A 17,718-nucleotide genomic window follows, 5' to 3' on the forward strand; every position below is an offset into this window, starting at 1 on the left:
TTTAAGCCAAGGGAATTTGTGCCACTTCCAGTTTGAAGAGTGCATTTATAGTGAGGTCTTGTGACTGTTATCCACCTCTTCGTAGGAATTATCTGCCTGCATCTTTACCCACTCTCACTCCCACTCTCCTTAATCTGTACCGAGAGAAATCAGATGGTTGTGTTGCAGAACAACACAGGCACACACCCCTTCAGCTGTACTGGGCTGGCACAGGACTGCTGCCTTTGCAGCAAGGGGAGCAGCAGCAGCTGGCACACGGAGCCTCCATGGCCACAGCAGTGCCCAGGCAGTGCGGCACCGCGCAGCCCTGCGGCAGCAGCATGGCTCCAGCTCTGCTACAGGACTCTTGTTTTCAGCAGTTCACTTCCCTTCTTAGTTTTTGTTACTTATTTTGGTCTTTTTTTTTAGAGGGAGAAAACAGGCAGGATTTGCATTGCAGCTTAGTTTCAAGGTGAAAATTAATGCAGCTTGAGAAAAGGCAAACATGTTAGATGTAGAGGTACTTGTTATACACAGAAAAAACATTGGTTTAGACTGTTATTTGGGTACTCTCTTCCAAGCTCATCCTAAGATTTATAAATTCCAGTAACTATTTCTAATTGGCTCAGCTATATGATAATGAGACCTTTGAGAAAAAATAAGTACTTTTATCACTTTCTGAGAAAAGTACTAGCAGAAAATGATTGCTGATAATGCCTGAGACTGTGTTTTCCAAAAAACAGAGCAGGAAGAAAGATCCAACAGCCTTTTTTTTTTTTTCTTAAGGTGGCTTATTTCTAATTAGTAATCTTAAGTGAACCTAAACACCATCTTTTCAAGTATTTTTCTAATGCCTGGTGCTCTGTATAAGGATAGGATGTAAATTCAGATAGTGTCTGCCAGTAATACAGCCCTGGGCTAAATTTGTGGTGCAGCCCTGTCACTGAATTAACTTCATCTGTGTGTCTTGATTCTGGCCATTCTAGGGAGGGTGTAGTTTGACAGGTGCAAGTGGCAGCATTGCTGTTTGGTGGGCAGGCTGGAGGTTAACAGAGATGCTGCATGTGAAGGGGCATTAGGAGTTTTCAAATATAACCACAGGACGGTTTTGATCAGCTTTGATTACCCTGATGGTTGTCTAACTTCAGCTTGGGCAACACACAAACCCTAAGCTTCCTCAAGTGTCAGCTCCTTTTCTCATAAAGGGAAATTAAAGGCTGCTGATGGATAGTTTCAGTTATCAAGAGAGAGAACGTTCCTATTTGCTGGGTGTGGATGCACACAGGGACCAGACCAGTGTCATCGCCCCTGTTAGCTGTACATGAATTAACACACATGAGCCGTAAGGTCAGCAAAGATCAAGTACACAGGATTTAGGGCAAGTAAAAATGTTTTATATATCACAGATTCATAAACTGCTCTAGTTTAGAACATTCTGTTTGAGTCAGCTGCAGTCTGCAAGTTAGTTATCTATATACAAAATAAATGCACAGTACGTGCAAAATTTAACATTTTTCTGCATGTTGCAGTCTTAATAATTAAGTCAAATAGCTTATGAATAAATAAAATAAGATTAAATTCAAGAGCATTCCTTCACTTATTATAGCCTGATGTAGCAGATAGGTAAGTAGCATAACATTCCATACTGCTGCAGAGTTCGTAGTAAAACCAAAAAATCCCTTAATGTGCATCATTGCAGCACTGGAATACAATCAAGGTGAAATGCATCATGCATAGAAAATGAGCTCAGGTATTTGTCCTCCTTGTACTCCGGTTCCATTAGTACTGTCCGAGGAGCACTGGAATTGGAACGTCACTTTCCCGCACTGCACTTCAGTCATTCCCTCTTGTCCAAAGTAACTGAGTTCGTTACCATCAAGAATAGCACTTACATTGTAAAACGTGTCTTGCTCAACCTGCACAGGGTGTTCAAACCACACCGAGAAGGTGTTACTGGAGCCGTCAGAGGTAAACTTTGTCAGATTTTGAGCAAGGACAACACCCAAGCGCTTCAGTTCGATTTTGACGCTGTATTCAGCTTTGCCACAGCTTGACCCATACAATCCCAGTCCTGCTATAAATATCCGTTTGTCTACGGCAAACTGAATACTGTCACATCGCCCTCGGTACCTCCACTGATTGCTGCGATATGCAGATGACTGAAACCGATGGCAGCGCTGAGGCACGAGTCCTTTTCTTTTCGTCAGGGGGAACTCTAATTTGGGTTTATTTGCAGCTGTGTACCATAGGAATATATTGTGAGTCTCCTCAAGGGTGAGGATGTCAGACTGGGCAGCTCCGTTGGCAAACTCTTCCAAAGTCATGGTTGGAATCCGCACCAAGTACAAAGCTTTCCCTAATACATTCCTCTTGTTGCGTGGCGTAACCGGCAGCCCTTGTCTTTTGCATTCAGCCTCTGCCCAGTTGAGAACAGCCTCGAAAACTACCACTTCCTTGGTGTTGAGTGCTTCCCGGGTTACAATGATCTCTAGTGTTTGTTGATCTATCTCACAGAAGCCCTCTGACTTCAGTGCCATTTCTGCCTGAGCATCAATCACTTCCCAGCAGCGCTGCGTCAGCTCTGGCTCCTCGAAGAGCCTGCTCTGAGACAGCAGGACACAAGCGTTCTTCGCTTCTAAGCTGGTCTCCAAAAAATTGACGCAAGCCTTTGCTAGGGCCGGCACGATGTACTTCTTGGCAGCATAGAGTGTAGCCAGAACTGTGTCAGCTTCCAGGTCTATTTCATCGCTGTACATGTACCTAGATTGCCGGGGAGGGGTGGGGGATGAAAAAAATATTAGTTTCTCAGGGAAAAAAAAGTAGGCCATGAAAATAATCTATAGTCGTCTTTGCTGGCAGTGAATCTGACATTCAGTATTTGTCAGCACATTAAGTAAACAACAATAAGTGCATATTGCACAATGTCAATTAGGAGATGTATATTTTATAAGCTACTTTGATTCTGTCCATGTAATTAGCAGACTTATAGTGGCCACTTACTTTAATAGGATTAGAAAGGCTGCAGGTTCCACATCTGGTATATGGATTTCAGATTTGACCTCTGCGAGATCGCCATAAAACATAGCATAGAAGACAGAGCTACCAACTGCCAAAACATACTGGAAAATAAAGAGAGAGAAGCCTCAGTAACATGGATCAGGAACAGCTGAGCGTGCTGGCTTTCCTAAAAGCTACATTTAGCGAAAGTTACAAGCTGCAGTGGAAGCAGAACAGTGCCTTAGACTGCTCCCTTTAATTTGCAGTGCATGTGAATTACTTCTGGGATTAGCCAAGAGCTGTAATTAGGGGGAAAAAAAGTGGAATCTAGTCGTAAGGCAAGGGGAGAAGGCGACCTGCGTAGCAGCGTAAAAAGCCAAAAATTATCTGCACAAACCTTATGGGCAGGAACTTTCTTGGATGCCCCTGGCGGGCCCACGATGAAGTGAACGTCAGCCATGAGTTCGTTATTGAACATCAGCGCGTTCCTGCAAGCAGGGGAGGGGGAGAAGCGCCGTTAGCCGCGGGCTGCCCCTCGCCCGCTGCCCCAGCCTCCCGCCGGCGGCCCCGGGGCTCCAGCCCGTCCCTGCCCTCACGCCTGGCCGGGGCGCAGGTGCACAGGGCGGGCGCCTCTCTCTGCCTCCCGCCCGCCCGGGGAGGGTCCGGCGGGCCTGGCCCTTACCTCTCCCGCAGCGTGGGATGGAAGGATTGCCAGTTGGCGCTCTCCAAGTTGTTGTTGTTGAGGTTTTGGAGCTGGGGCGGCGGGGGCGGCTGGGCGCTCTGCTGGAGCTGCAAGGCGTTCTTCTTGCTGTTGGCAGCGGTGGCGGCGGCGTTGCTGTTTGCAATGTTAGTGTTGGTGCTGGCAGGGTAAAGTTCTGCAGCCATCTTCTTCTTCAGGGACAGGGGCACTATCTCATAGCATCCTGGCACCTTGCCGTTTGACCTCACACTCTTTTTGGACTTCTTTAAGGTCTCTGGAAGCAGAAGAAAAAAAGTCAAACACTTCATGATCCTGCCATTGAGGCAACCAGGGGGCAGTGGCATGAGCAAGAGAACTAACAGATCCCAAATGCGAGTCCCACTATCAGGATATTTTGTACGCTTCTAGATGCAGGGTGGCCTTTGGTTTTTTGGAGTGTGCGCCCGCTCTTTGGTTACCGGCCCGACGCACCTTTCCGAGGGGAAAGGGGTGGTGATGCTGCGTCGGATCAGTGCCAGCGCTCACCTTGGCTTGTAGGGGGGTCCCAGCCTCCACGGCACTGCCACGACTGCAGCGGGGAGCCCGAGCGGGGCCGGCAGGCAGTTCCTTCCCCGAGGAACGGGGAGACAAAAATTAAAAAATAAAAAAATAATATAAAAAAGGAGAAACCAAAAAAAAAAAAAAAAAAAAAAAAAAAAAAGGGCCAAAATCCAGCAACAAAACCCCAGGAATCCGGCAGAGGCGGTGGGTCAGGAGCGAGAGTCAATCCACAAATCCTCCGAGTGCAGCAGCCCGGCGAGGGTGAAGCGCAGCCAGCCGCCCGATCCCCGCTGCCAGCGCTCCGCTCCGTCCTTCGCGGCCCGGCGGGGGCACATCCGCGGCAGCCGGGCCGAGCCGAGGCGGCGGCTCCCTGCAGTCCCGCTCCCGGGCGGCCCCGCCGCCGCTCGCACCAACTTTGCTTCGGTCCCCGCGGCGGCCGCCACCGCTGCTGCTGCTCCTCCGCGCTCCTCCCGCCCGCGCCGGGGGCGCTGCTGCCCGCGGGGCGCCCCGGCTCCTCCGCGGCGGGCGGGAGCGATGCGGCGCTGCCCCGGGCGCTCCCTCGGCGGTGGGATGCAGCGCTGCGCGGCCGGGCTCGGCGCGGCTCTGCCGGGCCCTGCCTCCGCCTCCCGCACTAAGAGGCAGCGGCCGCGCCGCGCGTCACGGCCGCCGGCGCCAATGGCGAGCGCCGGGGCGCGGTGGGGAAAGGGCCGCCCCCCGCCCCGCCGCCCGCCCGTCATCCGCCCCCCCGCGCCTACGTGAGCAGCGCCGGGCGCCCGCCGGGAGCGAGCCCCGCGGTGCCCCCGCGATCGGTGCCCCCGCACCGCCCGGGTGCCCGCTCCGGCCGCAGCGGGACGGGCGCGGAGGGACGCGGGGCAGCGCGGGGGGACCGCGGCGGGGCGGAGGGGGCGGCCCCGAGCGCGCAGCGCCGTTCCCGGGCGGCCCGGGCGGGGGCGCCGCCGCTCCGCGCAGCGCCGGGCGGGGGAGCAGCGCTGCCCCTTGGGGCCGCCGCCCGGGGCGGGGGGCACGGCCGCGGCGGAGCTGCTCCGCCGAGGGACGGTGCCGGGGTTCCTCCGGTTTCCCCGCAGCCGCCGTGCCCCGCCTGTGCGCGCCCTCCCCGCTCGGGCTGTCCCGCCCGTCCTCTGGGATAGTTCGGCGAGGATTGTCCCCCACAGTGTGCCCGATCCCTGGGGGGGACCTGCGGCCGGGATCGGCTGTCGGTTCGCTGCAGGCCTGCCGCTCTCCGTGGGGAGCACTCTTTGGAGCACAACTCGAAATCGTCCTTACGTTCTTCTTAGTGACTGTGTGGCATCAAAGTTCTTCCAAAAGTCCAAGTTCCGAGTCAGAATTGGGATCAGGAAAGAAGGGAAAATCTTCGGCAAAACACACGCTCTTTTCTTAAAACGTGAAATAATGTTTTTCTTGTGATCTGCTTCCCCAACATCCCCTTCAAGGAAAACCGACGGGTAACTTGGTCGCGTGTGGAAGGGTTGTAGCCCCAGAGGTCACCCAAAGTCGAAGGGGACCCTCCTGCGAGTAGGGCGCCCTCGGTGCCCCCATGCTGGTTTGGTGCCCCTGGAACGAACTGATGTGTTTGGGGATTGCAGCAGTAACGTTTCTTACTTATTCATTTTCAGATGTTTGCATCCATGCAGGACTTGTGTATGATAACCGAGGCACAGCCTCTGATTTATATATTCACTGTCTTACTTTTTTTGGCTATTTTAAGGCCTGCTAACTAAAACCCACCCGCGTATTCATTTTCTGACTGTTTGGTAACTACAGAATTCAAATTAACCATGTGCAGTGTTTTGTCAAATGACCTGTGGGCATGAATGCCAGCTGAAATGTCTGAATAGGTATTATGCAAATGTGTAAATGCTCCCGAAATTCACCTCTGAAACTCAGAGAGAGAGAGCTGGGAGTTGCTCCTTGCAATCTGGTGAGGTATGTGGTGAATTTATATCGGACCTGTTTTGTTGAATTGCGGTAATTCTGATCCAATTGGTAGTATTATTAAACTGGCCAAAGTTTAGTCCTATAACGTTTGACTCCACATAAATAATGGATTGATTGAAGAGTAATAAATTAAAAAGAAGTTTCCCTAAAGGTGAGACTATTTGTTTTCATTGGGTACTACTGTTACCAATTCAGTCCAATTACTAGAGAATACCCCAAACAATGGCAAATGTAATTGCTGTACCTCTCCAAAGACCTGTTGAAGGTTACTTGATTTGTGCTAAAGCAAATAACAGAATTACAAAGAAACTTGCCAAGGGAGGGAGGCCTTAGGTTGTAGGTCGCTTCCAAAGATGCCAGGTGGATTTTACCTAAATGCCCTGAGTGGCAAGGTTTAAGTATCTTCTGGTAATAGTATGTCAGCTGTCAGGGTAGCCAGAAGCATTTCCAGCTGTTTCAGCAACTACAGGATTAGTTATTAAAGTGTTTTTGGAACAAATAATTCCAAGATATGGGATTGTGGACGCAATAGGCTCAGATAGGAGAAGTCCTTTTACATAAAAGATTATTCAAGGGGTTGTGACTGTTTTAGGAATACAATGAAACCTCCATGTTCCCTGACATTCTCAGAGCTTGGGCTGGGTTGAAAGAATGAGTGGAGAAATAAAGAAACACCTTTTGAAGCTGGTGATGGGAACCAAGATGCCATGGGTATGGCTCTTGACACTAGCTTTGGCAAGAATAAGGGCCAGACCCAGAGGAGATATTCAGTTACATCCCTTTGAACTGATGTTAGAATTCCTTACCCTTGTAATTCTCAACCTAGTGCAGGGTGGAAATAAGTGATGTATATTTAAAACAGTGTGTGGCCAGGATACTGTCTGCTCTGTTCTGGTGGCTGCTGGAGCTGAAGCTGGGCACTCTCCGGATAAGAGGAGATGGAAAAGCAAACCAGGCATTGCTTTGTAACCTCACACGTGTTCCTGTAATGCCAAGAGCAAAATTAAAATACATAGCCAGGCTATGGCTTCTGAAAGGTTGGAGTTTTTGTTGTTGAATTTGGAACACGTCATTTGTCTGGGGCAGCTTCATAAAATGATACTTGGAAGCGCAGAACACCTGTCCTTAGAATCACGGGGATTGGTAAAGTTCCCCTAGACGTTTGATTTTTTGGATCATGGTTGGGAGGGAACTGCAGCTTGGAATTTCTTCTTGAGAGAGTCTGAGGTTGGAAGTTCTTGCTTTGTAAGTGCTTTCATTTAAGTGCTTCTGCAGGGCTGACAGGCATTATCACCTATGGTGTGATCTTGGTAATTACAGATAGCAACAGGGCATCATTGTTAGAACTTGGTGCTAAGTGAAACTGCTTTGATTAGTTGTAAATCCCTAAGATTTTTCTAGTGTTTTGAGCCGAATTTTCATCTTTATCGGTTTAAGTGCTCACATAGGGGATCAGCAGAGGAAATTGAGTTGAGACTAATAGTTAACAATTTACCGTACATCATGGATTTTCGGTCAAGTGATAAAAGGCTGGCAGGAAATGAGAAATTGATATCTCAACTAAGGGTAAACATGTGTTAAGTGTAGCTTTTACAAGATTGTTTGATAAATTATAAATTGGTTTAGGCAGAGCACAATCTGTACTGACATATTTTGGTTAGTTTGAAGCTGAAAACACCAACGCTTGAAATAAGTTCATACATCTGGAGGCAGATCTGTGGCTGATGTGAACTGTCATAGTGCAAATGATGTTAATTGGGTTCCAGCACTTTATGCTGATGGAATTCTGCCTTAGTGTCTTTAATAAACAGTGTTTTGTAATCTTGGAATATGAGTCTGAAAAGCTGCTGGAATTAACTTTGTAGGTAACTAGATTTTTGTTAGGGAAGATTCTAAGCAAGTAAATTTTTGTTGAAGCTTAGCTGGTGGTTGGGTTTGAGATGAAACATGCAAATTACCTTGTTACTTTTTGAGAGATGTTAGAAGAGAGATGTTAGAAGTTTTGGGAGGGATTTTAGCAGTTTTGGGCCTAAATCATGTCTTCATTCTGCAAAAGATTTTGTAAATGCTTCACTTTGGGCATGATTTCCCTGTACTGGTAACACTGCTCACATGTCACAGTCAGTATGTGCAGCCTTGGGTGCTGAAAAGCAAGTAAGAATGTTTGTGCAGTGCTTTAAAGATCTCCTGTTTATAGATCAAAAAATCATTTTGTTTTAGGTTATCTAAGAAAGTGCTTCTAAAGCTTAGTGGTAGAGGATCTGCCCAGCAGCACAGTCTGTGTTTGCTGAGGTGAAGCCAGACATGCACAGCAGCCTCGCTGCGCTGCATTTCCTAAATCGATGTTAGGCTTAGACATAATTGTGTACTTTGTGTTGCAGATCCGTGTTTGTATATTCCCCGATTTGCACACATGCTGGAGTTTGGGGATAAGAACCACGAGGTGTCCATGACAGCCCTGAGGCTGCTGCAGAGGATGAAGAGGGACTGGATGCACACCGGCCGCCGGCCCTCGGGGCTCTGTGGAGCGGGTATGTCACAGCCTGCCTGTGTCCCTGCCCCCGCAGCTGGTGGGGTTGGAAAGCCTGGAACAAAAGAGGACTTCTCCTTGTCATTGATGATACCCACCTTCTAGGGGTTTTGTTCTGTCAGGCATCTACAGATTATATAGGTCTTCATCGAAATAGTTTCTGAAACGATAACTTCATTTTTGCCCTTGCTCCTACAGCACTTGCTCGGACCCTTTGTAGCTTACGATTTGAATTTTTTTTTTAAGCTCCTTTCTGGTGCTTTTCTTGCCCCCAGTCTGCAGGCGCTAGCTGCTGAAAGGTTTTTTTGTCAGCTAAAATGACACCATTAGTGCAAGTACTTTGATTTGTGTCTTTGCACAGAGTCTTATGCAAGAAGTGCCCTCTTTGACCTCTTTCGTGAAATTATTTTTCTCTCTTTCTTCATCTTTTTGCAAGATCCATCGCTGTCATGATGCTTGCATAAAACCTGTGGGTTTGGGAGGGCCAGGTTAAAAGATGGCAGCCATTGGGGTCAGAGTAACAAAGAGTGTAGGTAGTCACAGAGTTTGTGTATGTGCTTTATTTTATTCGAAAGATCTTACATGTGTATGCATGAATGAGAAGTAATGCTCAAACCTCTGAGAACCCAGGACTATGCAATTTTTTTGACGTTTCTAGCCTCTTCTTGTTATTAGTACTTGATTGTTGCAGATTGCTAAAATTTGAGTATAGACTGTGGGAAAGCAGTCTGCTCTTTGATGCGCTACATGGGCTGTATCCACACAAGCAAGTAATTTAATTCAACAGACACGGATCAATAGATGGAAGCAGGTGGCACTGAGCCCCTCCATACAATATGCAGCTCACATTTTGGGCTGTGGACTGGGTTTAGTTTGGTTCCCTGGCTTAAAAGTCTGTGCCACACATAGCTCGAATGACCAGTTGTTGGTGCAGCCCTGATGTTCCCGTTAGGAGCACTTTAAACACAATACCAGAAGTGGAGCTCCGGTTTAGCTTCCTCTATGAAAAAGCACTTTTTTATGCTTAAAACTGCTCTGTGCAGTGAGCTACTGTGTGATGAGTGGGGATGGTGCTTCAAAACAGAGCTGGTGCTCTGAATCAGCACACCATGTAAATGCAACTGGTTATCTGGCTGTGTAGAGGGTCTTGCAGGAGAGCACTTGGGCACCAGCAAGACAGGGATCGTAGTGGCAGCAATGAGGAGACCAGCTTAGGCACGTTCAGCGTTTCTCTGGAGATTATTTTATTCAGGACAGAATTCAGTGAGTTCTGCTAAAAAGATGGTAACTGAAAATAAGTGGTCACTGAAATGTTCTTGTGCTGTAGATAACCATGGTTTCCCAAATTTTAAAGCACAGAAATTTTCAGGGTGCAACTTGCACTCGGCTTAGTGGGTATAAAGCAAAGTTTGTGAAGTCAGGTCCGTCAGCAGTTTACATGGACACAGCTGAGCAAAGGCCAGTACAGCCCTTTGGCTGAAGGCAGGGACCAAGAGAGGGTATAGTTAGTTACCTGACTGTTTTCTGCTTTTCTTCAGGAAATTTCCCTCTTTTTGATATTAACTTTCTGTGCTTGTTCTCTAGCTCTGCTAGTGGCGGCAAGAATGCATGATTTCCGACGGACTGTTAAAGAGGTCATCAGGGTGGTGAAGGTTTGTGAGTCTACATTAAGGAAAAGGTCAGTGCAGTCTTACTGCTTTTATCTTTAGTTTACAGTACTGAGCAGTGATATAGTCTGAAATAAATGGGTATTGGAGAAAACCAGGTTATTTTCCTAAGTGCCATGAATCAAATAAGTATATGTTTTAGCTGGTCATTTTAAAGTACTAGCGCCTCATCTCTTCTGTAAGGCCTCAAATGCTTAGCAAAAATGGTAAGGAGCACTGTGCCTATTTAACAGGTGAAGACTTGAAGGCAAAATAATGCTATACCAGTAATGTTAACAGTATTGTCATGTCCTCAGAAAAAAAATAATATATTGATTCTCAAAGCTGACAGTCTACTGTGAGGGTTTTTTTCATTAATCCAGAAGCCAAAGGATGAAAAGTCTTGTCTTTAAGCTGTTACTGAACATAACGTTTTAAGATATTTTGCTGAAATACTCATTTTTGGTAGTGTTGCACTGCTGATTAATAGAAGACAGCCCAGTGAATCTAATCATAAGTTCAATGAAGGATCCCCTGAAAGTGGGAGTTTTCCAAGTACCTTTTGTGTGTTTATTATTTTAAAAGATAAAGTAGTATTTTTCCATCATTTAATGATGTAAGCAGATACCAAATTTCTGTCATTTTATTTTTGAGAAGTTGTAGCATACTCTTTCCCCATAGGTTGAGTTAAAAATGACTTAACTATAATATTGTGATTTCTGTTGCCCACAGCTGGAAATTTTTCTGTCACTAATATATTCTGATGTTTATTCCCCCAAGATCTGTCTTTAGAAAGCTCCCTTAGTGTCTCCCTTCATCTTGCTGGGATCAGCTTAAGCACATCCAACTGAGCCTAATACTTGCTAAAAATATTCCCTTATTAATTGTGGAAAATTTTTTTGCCTCAGATCTTCATTGGGGGAACAGGAATGATGCTATTTTCCAACTATGCATGGGTGGTATAGGGATAAATTTAAAAGGCTTCAAGGTACTACAACTATAAGGATGGAGCAGTACCAATGCCACTTTTTCTTCCTCTGGCCAAAAGGTCATGTATTTTAGTTGTGCATTTTGCATGATTAATGAGCTATGCACCACAATCTACTCCAAGATGCTTTGGTTAAATAGCTAAAGAGTTTGTACTTATTAAGAAAATAAGCATAATAAATTAGGGTTGGAAGGAAAATTAATTTGAGCAATTGTTTCAAGCGAGAAAATCTTACTTCAAAATTCATGCTTTGAAATGTTTACTCAAGTCACACACATCAACTAAAATGACAGCCTTATTTACTTTGACAGGGTAAACGTGACAGCTGAATTATTTTCAGGCAGCTATAATTACAACTATTTATCATGAATCTATAAATTTGATTGATGTTTTTCAAATAAGAGCACGTTATATAGTATTTAACCAAGGCAAATAAAAAAAATACCTTTGAATAACTCTTTTTGCACTCCAGTTTTTTTCCTCTTCTTTCAAGAATTCCTTTCAAAATGCCATCAAATACAAGTTGTCTAAATGAAAATGGAGTTATTTCACATTCTTAAAAATTCCTTTGCTTCTCAGTTTGATGTGCAGTTTTATTTCCTTTTAATTATAGTTACTCTGGTTGGTAGAGTAGCTGCTGCTGTGTTTTATGAAGGTGTTGGATGCTGTGCTCGCTGCTGATGGCTTTGCCCTGACCGCTCTGGAAGTGAAACCCAGCATGAGTCCAGACAATGCCAACACTTCCAGCCTGCAGGTTCTGCTGTGTGGTTTGATTCAGCTCCCAGTTGGCTTCTGGGGGAAGCACAGGCCATTGGAAGCTAGGTTTGCTTTTGGTGACCATGGCAGAAATCTGCAAGGAAAGGCCCCACATGATATGGTCTGCCTGTAGGAGGACAGGAGTGTGTCAATGAGGATGCTGGAACAATACTCTTTAAGAAATCCTCATTGGGAGTCCCTGGGAATGTTTGGGGAAGACTCCCACCAGGAAGGGGTGGCAGCCCTTCTCTAAAAAGGGCTCTATTTCTGGTCCTGGCAGTGCACCTGGTGGGACTAGATTGGTTCACCCTGTTGTCCATCAGCTGGAGAGCACCAAGCCCACGTGCCTGGAGATTGTGTTCCCTTTCACTGCTCTGAGCTGGAGAAGTAGCTCTTAGGAGGAGGTTCACAAAAATGTGAAATATCTCCAGGTCATAAAATTTCACGACTTGGTCATAAGGGGAATCTGTTTCAGAAGAAAAAAGCAAGAAAGCATGGCCCATGTCTGCTGTCACTCATCTTCCAGTCAAAAGTTCTTAATTTGGGTATTGGTTTGGTTAAAAAGCAATGCTTATTTATTTTTAATGTGAGTGGGTTTTTGGTAATATTTTTGTAGTCACTTTGCAGTCACTTCTAGCTTTATGTTTTGAAGCACACAATTAAAATGTAAAGCTTGTTGCTGTTGTTGAAAGTGAACTTATTAAATATTAATAAATGCACTGATAATTCTATCTCATTTCCAGTCTAATTGAAATTATATTAACTTATATATCACTTTATGTATTCAAAGTACTGTACAAATATTAGCTAATTAGTCAAATTGTTATTTTCTATGTAATCATCCGTGGAGGTAGAAGAAATTAACTTTTAATAAACCCAGTCCTCTTATTTACTTCAGTCCTCACATTTGTGCCTGTGTTCAATGCACCTGTCTTCGCCTCTTGTCTTTTTAACCTTTAAACACTCTGCCCCTTCATCGTATTCACTTCTTCCATGCTTTCTCTGTGTTCTACATTTTGTGTTATCTTCAGTAAGAATAATTCTTGTGATACTTGTCCATTGTGTGTTATCTAATACTGTGTGGCCCTTAATGCCTGTTAGAAGATCTTAGGCACTTCTTCCATAGAAATAAAAAGAAAAAAAAGGCTTATCTTAACATTTGCATTTTGCTGCTTGGACTTGCTCACTTTATCTTTAAATTGAACTGCTTTTTGCATAAAAAATACTTCTTCTCAGTTCCATAAAGTACTATCTGCTGAAAAACTTACTTGTGATGAACTTCAGAAGTAGTCAAGCTTCATTTAGAAGAAATTGGAACAAAAGGCTGGAATGGGTTTAAATAGCTCATTTTTTGAGGTGAATGTTTTTTCTTATGACCTTATAGTGTTTTGGAGGGAAGACAAGACTTGTTATGAAGAAGCTTCATTTACCAGTTGTAGATGCTGCAGAGACTTTCATAAATGGGGTCCTTTGCTTTTATCCTGGGGATCCTGTTACAGCTCTTTCAGTGACTGAAGTTGTAATGTTCTGGAAAAATTAAAGATTTATGTGTAGAGATAAATGTCCTGAATGTATTGTCTACAGCTTTTCTTTTTTTTTTTTTTTTTATTTAATTTCTGTAATATGTGGCTGGCATGAACTTCGTGCCCAAGCTCTCAGTGCTGTCTGAAGCTGGACAGATGCCTGTGAGAGCAGGCAAAGAGAGGAGCCAGTCTGTACATGAGTCTGGAGTCAGGATGAGAAGGGAAGGTAACAGGGACATGGGTAGCTGTGAGGTGGCTGGGAGTTGTTATTCAAAACACCAAAGCCCTCTCAAGGCTGAGACTGAAGGGAACAGTGTGTAGAAGTCAGTGTTGGGCTGTGATCCAAGTACAGCCATGCTAAAATTCTATGGAGGGTATCCAGTGAATCAGTGAGAGCTGGCCGCCTGAGGTGTTTGAGTGGGGAGAGGCTGAGGATGCTCAGAATGTCAGTCATGTAAGGCCTCTTGCTTGAAGTGTGATGTGGAGAGAAGCATTTAGAACGCCAGGAAATTTATTTCAGGTAAAGGACCTTGTTGTGCTGTCTGCTCTGATCTCAGCTCAGCAACCAAGCAGCTCCTTAGCTGGCTGCTGCTGCTACCATAAGCTAAATTGAGAAATATCTCATGTCTCCACTTAAATCAATTCACATGACTTACAGATGATGTTTTAGAAACCTTTCTAGTATGGTGAGTAAAATGGAACTTGATCCACGTGGGCTAATACTGCGTACCTTTGTAATTTGGATTGTCTGGTTTAATAAAAAAAGGTTTTATTTCTGAGAAATCCAGTTTCACAGGCAATGCTCCTTTTTATAAATCCAACTTCTATACAGTTAGCAAGTTAATACATTAATTAGATTCCTAATATATTTTAGTACATTATACTTCAAAATATAATTTCAAAATTACTTGGTCAGTCTTACTTTTGAAACAATCAGTAACTTATTCTCACTAACTCAGGCTTAAATCTTGTAAATAGTTTTCCTGTGTTTGACTTTCCTCATCTGAGTGGCTGTTAAGAAATTAAACAGCTTTATTTTTCTTTTCCAGGAGATCATAGAGTGCTTTTGACAGACCACAGGAGAGGAACCACTCTAATGAAGCAGAATTTTAAGGAATGCTAACACATTTTGTTTCATTAGCATGGTGTGAACATTTGAAGCAGGGAGAAAAAAGAAGAAAAATTTTCAGGTGGTGTAGACTGACAGAGTTCTGGGATGGCCAGGGTTGTGCTGGTGAGATTATCCAGGTGCTGACAGTGGGCCATAAGTGTTGATGCTAGTTAACTCTGTGTGTAAGCATTTGTAGAATCAGGGCTTAAAATTTATGCTAATGAATTTGTGACAGTTTTAAATCTCTGTGTTGATGTGAGCAAGTAAGAGGAACTAATTCTAAAGAGTGCTTTATTTAGTACAATCTTTAGAGGTACCTGTTCTCAATACTTAGAGAAACATCAGAGAGTTGCCAGCAAATTTGCCCCATAGATTATCAGTCACCTATTAATTGGAAATAAATCACTTTGTGCATGTGTGTTCTTAGTCTGTTGCAAAAAGAGGTGATATGTATTGATGTTGGAAGTTGTGTAAAGGTAGAATATTTCTCTTTGACAGTTGCATTTGGCCAGGGACAAACTAATTTAGCACAGCTCAGGTGATAAGTTGTAAAACCACAGCAACTGGATCACCTCTGATTTTGTCCTTACTTTTAGTAATGAGATACTCATTCATACAGCCTTTAAACTACCTTTTATATTACTGCAAGTTCATGTAAAATTGTATATATGTACAGTGTTTACATATCAGAAGATTACTCTTCTATTTATTTACTTACTGGTGGCTACTGGAAAACTTCGTTGTGTCATGTAGGAAGCATTTAATAACTATTTCAGATATGTGTTCTATATTAAGTATCACTTTTAGGGTATGTGTTTACATACTTCCATATATAATTCATGTGTAAACATTGTATGGCTTGGAAAAAATAAGGAGGGAAGGGGTGATGCAATAGGCTATTAGATTTGTAGTATAGAAATAATGATGGTTTGAACACCATTGTGAATTCTGAGCTGCTCTGCTGTGAGTGCAAAGGTTTGGAGTGACAGGAAGCACTGATGAGGATTAAATTAAAACAGTGAGGATGATCTGCAATATTCTGGTTCTTCACTAAGACACAAAAGTGAATCTCTTACTTTGCCAGAGTTTGGAATTGTCTGAGGTGTCAAATCAGCTGATCTATTGCTAGAATATTTGTAGTTTATACAATAGTTAAGATAATGTAGATATCGTGTAAGTTACTACTTAGGGTTTTAATTATATTGTTAATTTCGGAAAACTCAGGGGCATTTAATTACTAGCACCAGTTTATCTTGCAATGAAGGTTCTTTTTAATGTATTTCTGCTAACAGTGTGGCATATTCAGCTTATTATTTTTCTAATCCATTGATAAAATTCTTGAAGTACTTTAAAAAGACCTCTCACAACAGGTAATTTAAACACTGATGGCTCAGGCTAAACCCTACATTCCCTCTTTGAAAAAATAACTGTCTCTGAAATTGTGTTGTGTTTGCCCTTCTGTATGGAGATACCTCTGCTCATGCTGCCTGCTTTCTAGAACTCAGTTCTGATTGTGTATGGGTAGAAGGACACCATGGCTGTTTCTCAATTGTCTCTGCTCAGGAGTCCCTCTTGGGCTTTCAACTTGGGCTCCTGAAGCATTTGTGGATTAGACTCCAGAAGTCCTTGTTCTTTTGTGTGCTTTGTTGCACCCCACTGCTGCACAATCTCAATTAAACATTAAAACTGAGCCCTTAGCTGCACATATGAGTCTGTTCTTTCCATCACTGTAGACTGGATTCAGGAGTCTCCACTGGAGGGTATCCCTGGAACAAAATAAAGTAAAAAGGATATTGCATATCACTTCAAAATGATTGACCCATTTTTCCTTATTGGGAGTTAAACTAAGTGTGAACAGAATCGGTTTACTGGTTTGTGCACAAAAGTGCTTTATCAGAAGCAGAGGTGTGGTTTTGTCTGTAATGGATGAAACAATAACTGTGGAAATTTTTCTTTGTAAAAAAGGGTTGGAGTTAGAGGCAGATGACACTAGGCTCTGGAAAAACTTTTCTCCCAAAGGAATTTTTTTGAAAGAGTTTGCTGTGAGAAACTGTAAGAGGACGGTTTATACTGGAAGTTGAATCTTAGCCTGAGCTTTAGTGGTTGCCTCTGCCTTGACTATAAATAGAAAATCCTTGTCTGCCAAATTTCAATTTTTAGAGCCTTTTTGAATTTGTGCCAAGGAAATAATATTTTAATTTGTATATCTGTTTATTTTCCCTCTGTCTGTGCATAACTTAGTGGCAATTCTTATTAGATTTTTTTAGGTTAAAAAAGTGGAAAATGAACTTGGATAGCACTTTTATGTGGGACTTAAAAAATAGCCTGTAGCTATTTTTTTTTCATGAAGCCACTCCCTTGCCTCTGAAATTATTGTGTTTATAATTAAGGTTGTGTCAGTTTTTCTTAACTGCCAAACTAATGTTGCTTTGTTTCATGTGGTACAGACTGCTGCAGCATCAGTTTTTTGCCTTGGTGGCATGTGTCCAAACAGTGGATAAAATTAAAGAAATATTTAAACGTATGTAGACAGGGTATCAGCCAATGTAAAATGTTGAGGCAGGCAAGTGGTTGGCAAATGCAGGTATTTATTTATATCAAGTTAAAGGAGAAAATGTTGAGTGTGTAGCTCGCTCTCCCACAGAGACGATGCTCAAGCTGGGATCCTGGCCATGAGGGATGGTTCCTCATTTTGGGAGAAGGGTTAGAGCCTTGAGGGCAAGACTTGAGAGAAGTGAAAAAATAACCTGTTAATCTAAATTTGCATCACCACCAGCCTGTGCTTAAACGGTGATGCTGGCAGCCCTCCCCCCAGGCGATCAGCCCTGCCTCACTTGGATCAGGACTGAGGAAAGGAGGGCATGGGCATGGGACTGGGTGATGGTGGCCTGGTTAGATGATTGAACCATGCTGTGCTGTGGGTTTGAGCTCCTTGGCAGTAAATATGGTGTAGCTCTGCCCTGTCCTAGTGCAGACACACTGAAGGTGTTGG

General features: G+C 43.9%; 2 protein-coding genes across 3 annotated transcripts in view; one reads left to right on the plus strand and one right to left on the minus strand.

Moving 5' to 3' along the window:
* The window catches only part of BRF1 (BRF1 RNA polymerase III transcription initiation factor subunit), a 172,115-nt gene that overhangs the window by 79,308 nt on the left and 75,089 nt on the right, over positions 1-17,718 (plus strand). Inside the window, exons 6-7 of the mRNA XM_066321644.1 lie at positions 8,554-8,703; positions 10,287-10,380. Coding sequence (XP_066177741.1) covers positions 8,554-8,703; positions 10,287-10,380 — 244 coding nt within the window. The remainder of the gene's footprint in view (positions 1-8,553; positions 8,704-10,286; positions 10,381-17,718) is intronic.
* Positions 1,352-4,808, minus strand: BTBD6 (BTB domain containing 6). 2 transcript variants are annotated; one of them, XM_066321647.1, is made up of 5 exons: positions 4,202-4,808; positions 3,659-3,950; positions 3,374-3,464; positions 2,980-3,098; positions 1,352-2,739 (listed from the first exon to the last, which is right to left on the minus strand). In XM_066321647.1, exons 2-5 carry the CDS (start codon positions 3,859-3,861, stop codon positions 1,707-1,709), a joined length of 1,446 nt encoding a protein of 481 aa, XP_066177744.1. In that variant the 5' UTR covers positions 3,862-3,950; positions 4,202-4,808; the 3' UTR covers positions 1,352-1,706. The 2 variants fall into 2 exon arrangements, with proteins under 2 accessions (XP_066177744.1, XP_066177743.1); XM_066321646.1 differs by having other exon boundaries at positions 3,659-4,808.

Source organism: Sylvia atricapilla, chromosome 6, assembly GCF_009819655.1.
Source record: "Sylvia atricapilla isolate bSylAtr1 chromosome 6, bSylAtr1.pri, whole genome shotgun sequence".
NCBI classification, from domain to species: domain Eukaryota; kingdom Metazoa; phylum Chordata; class Aves; order Passeriformes; family Sylviidae; genus Sylvia; species Sylvia atricapilla.

What these genes read in the sequence shown, in the direction of transcription:
- BTBD6 (XM_066321646.1), bottom strand. Translation starts at nt 4,020, where the DNA reads ATGCCACTGCCCCCTGGTTGCCTCAATGGCAGGATCATGAAGTGTTTG. An exon ending in CATCCCACGCTGCGGGAGAG is followed by an intron (nt 3,465 to 3,658) that starts GTAAGGGCCAGG and finishes CCCTGCTTGCAG; the next exon opens with GAACGCGCTGATGTTCAATA. An exon ending in GCCTTTCTAATCCTATTAAA is followed by an intron (nt 2,740 to 2,979) that starts GTAAGTGGCCAC and finishes CCGGCAATCTAG; the next exon opens with GTACATGTACAGCGATGAAA.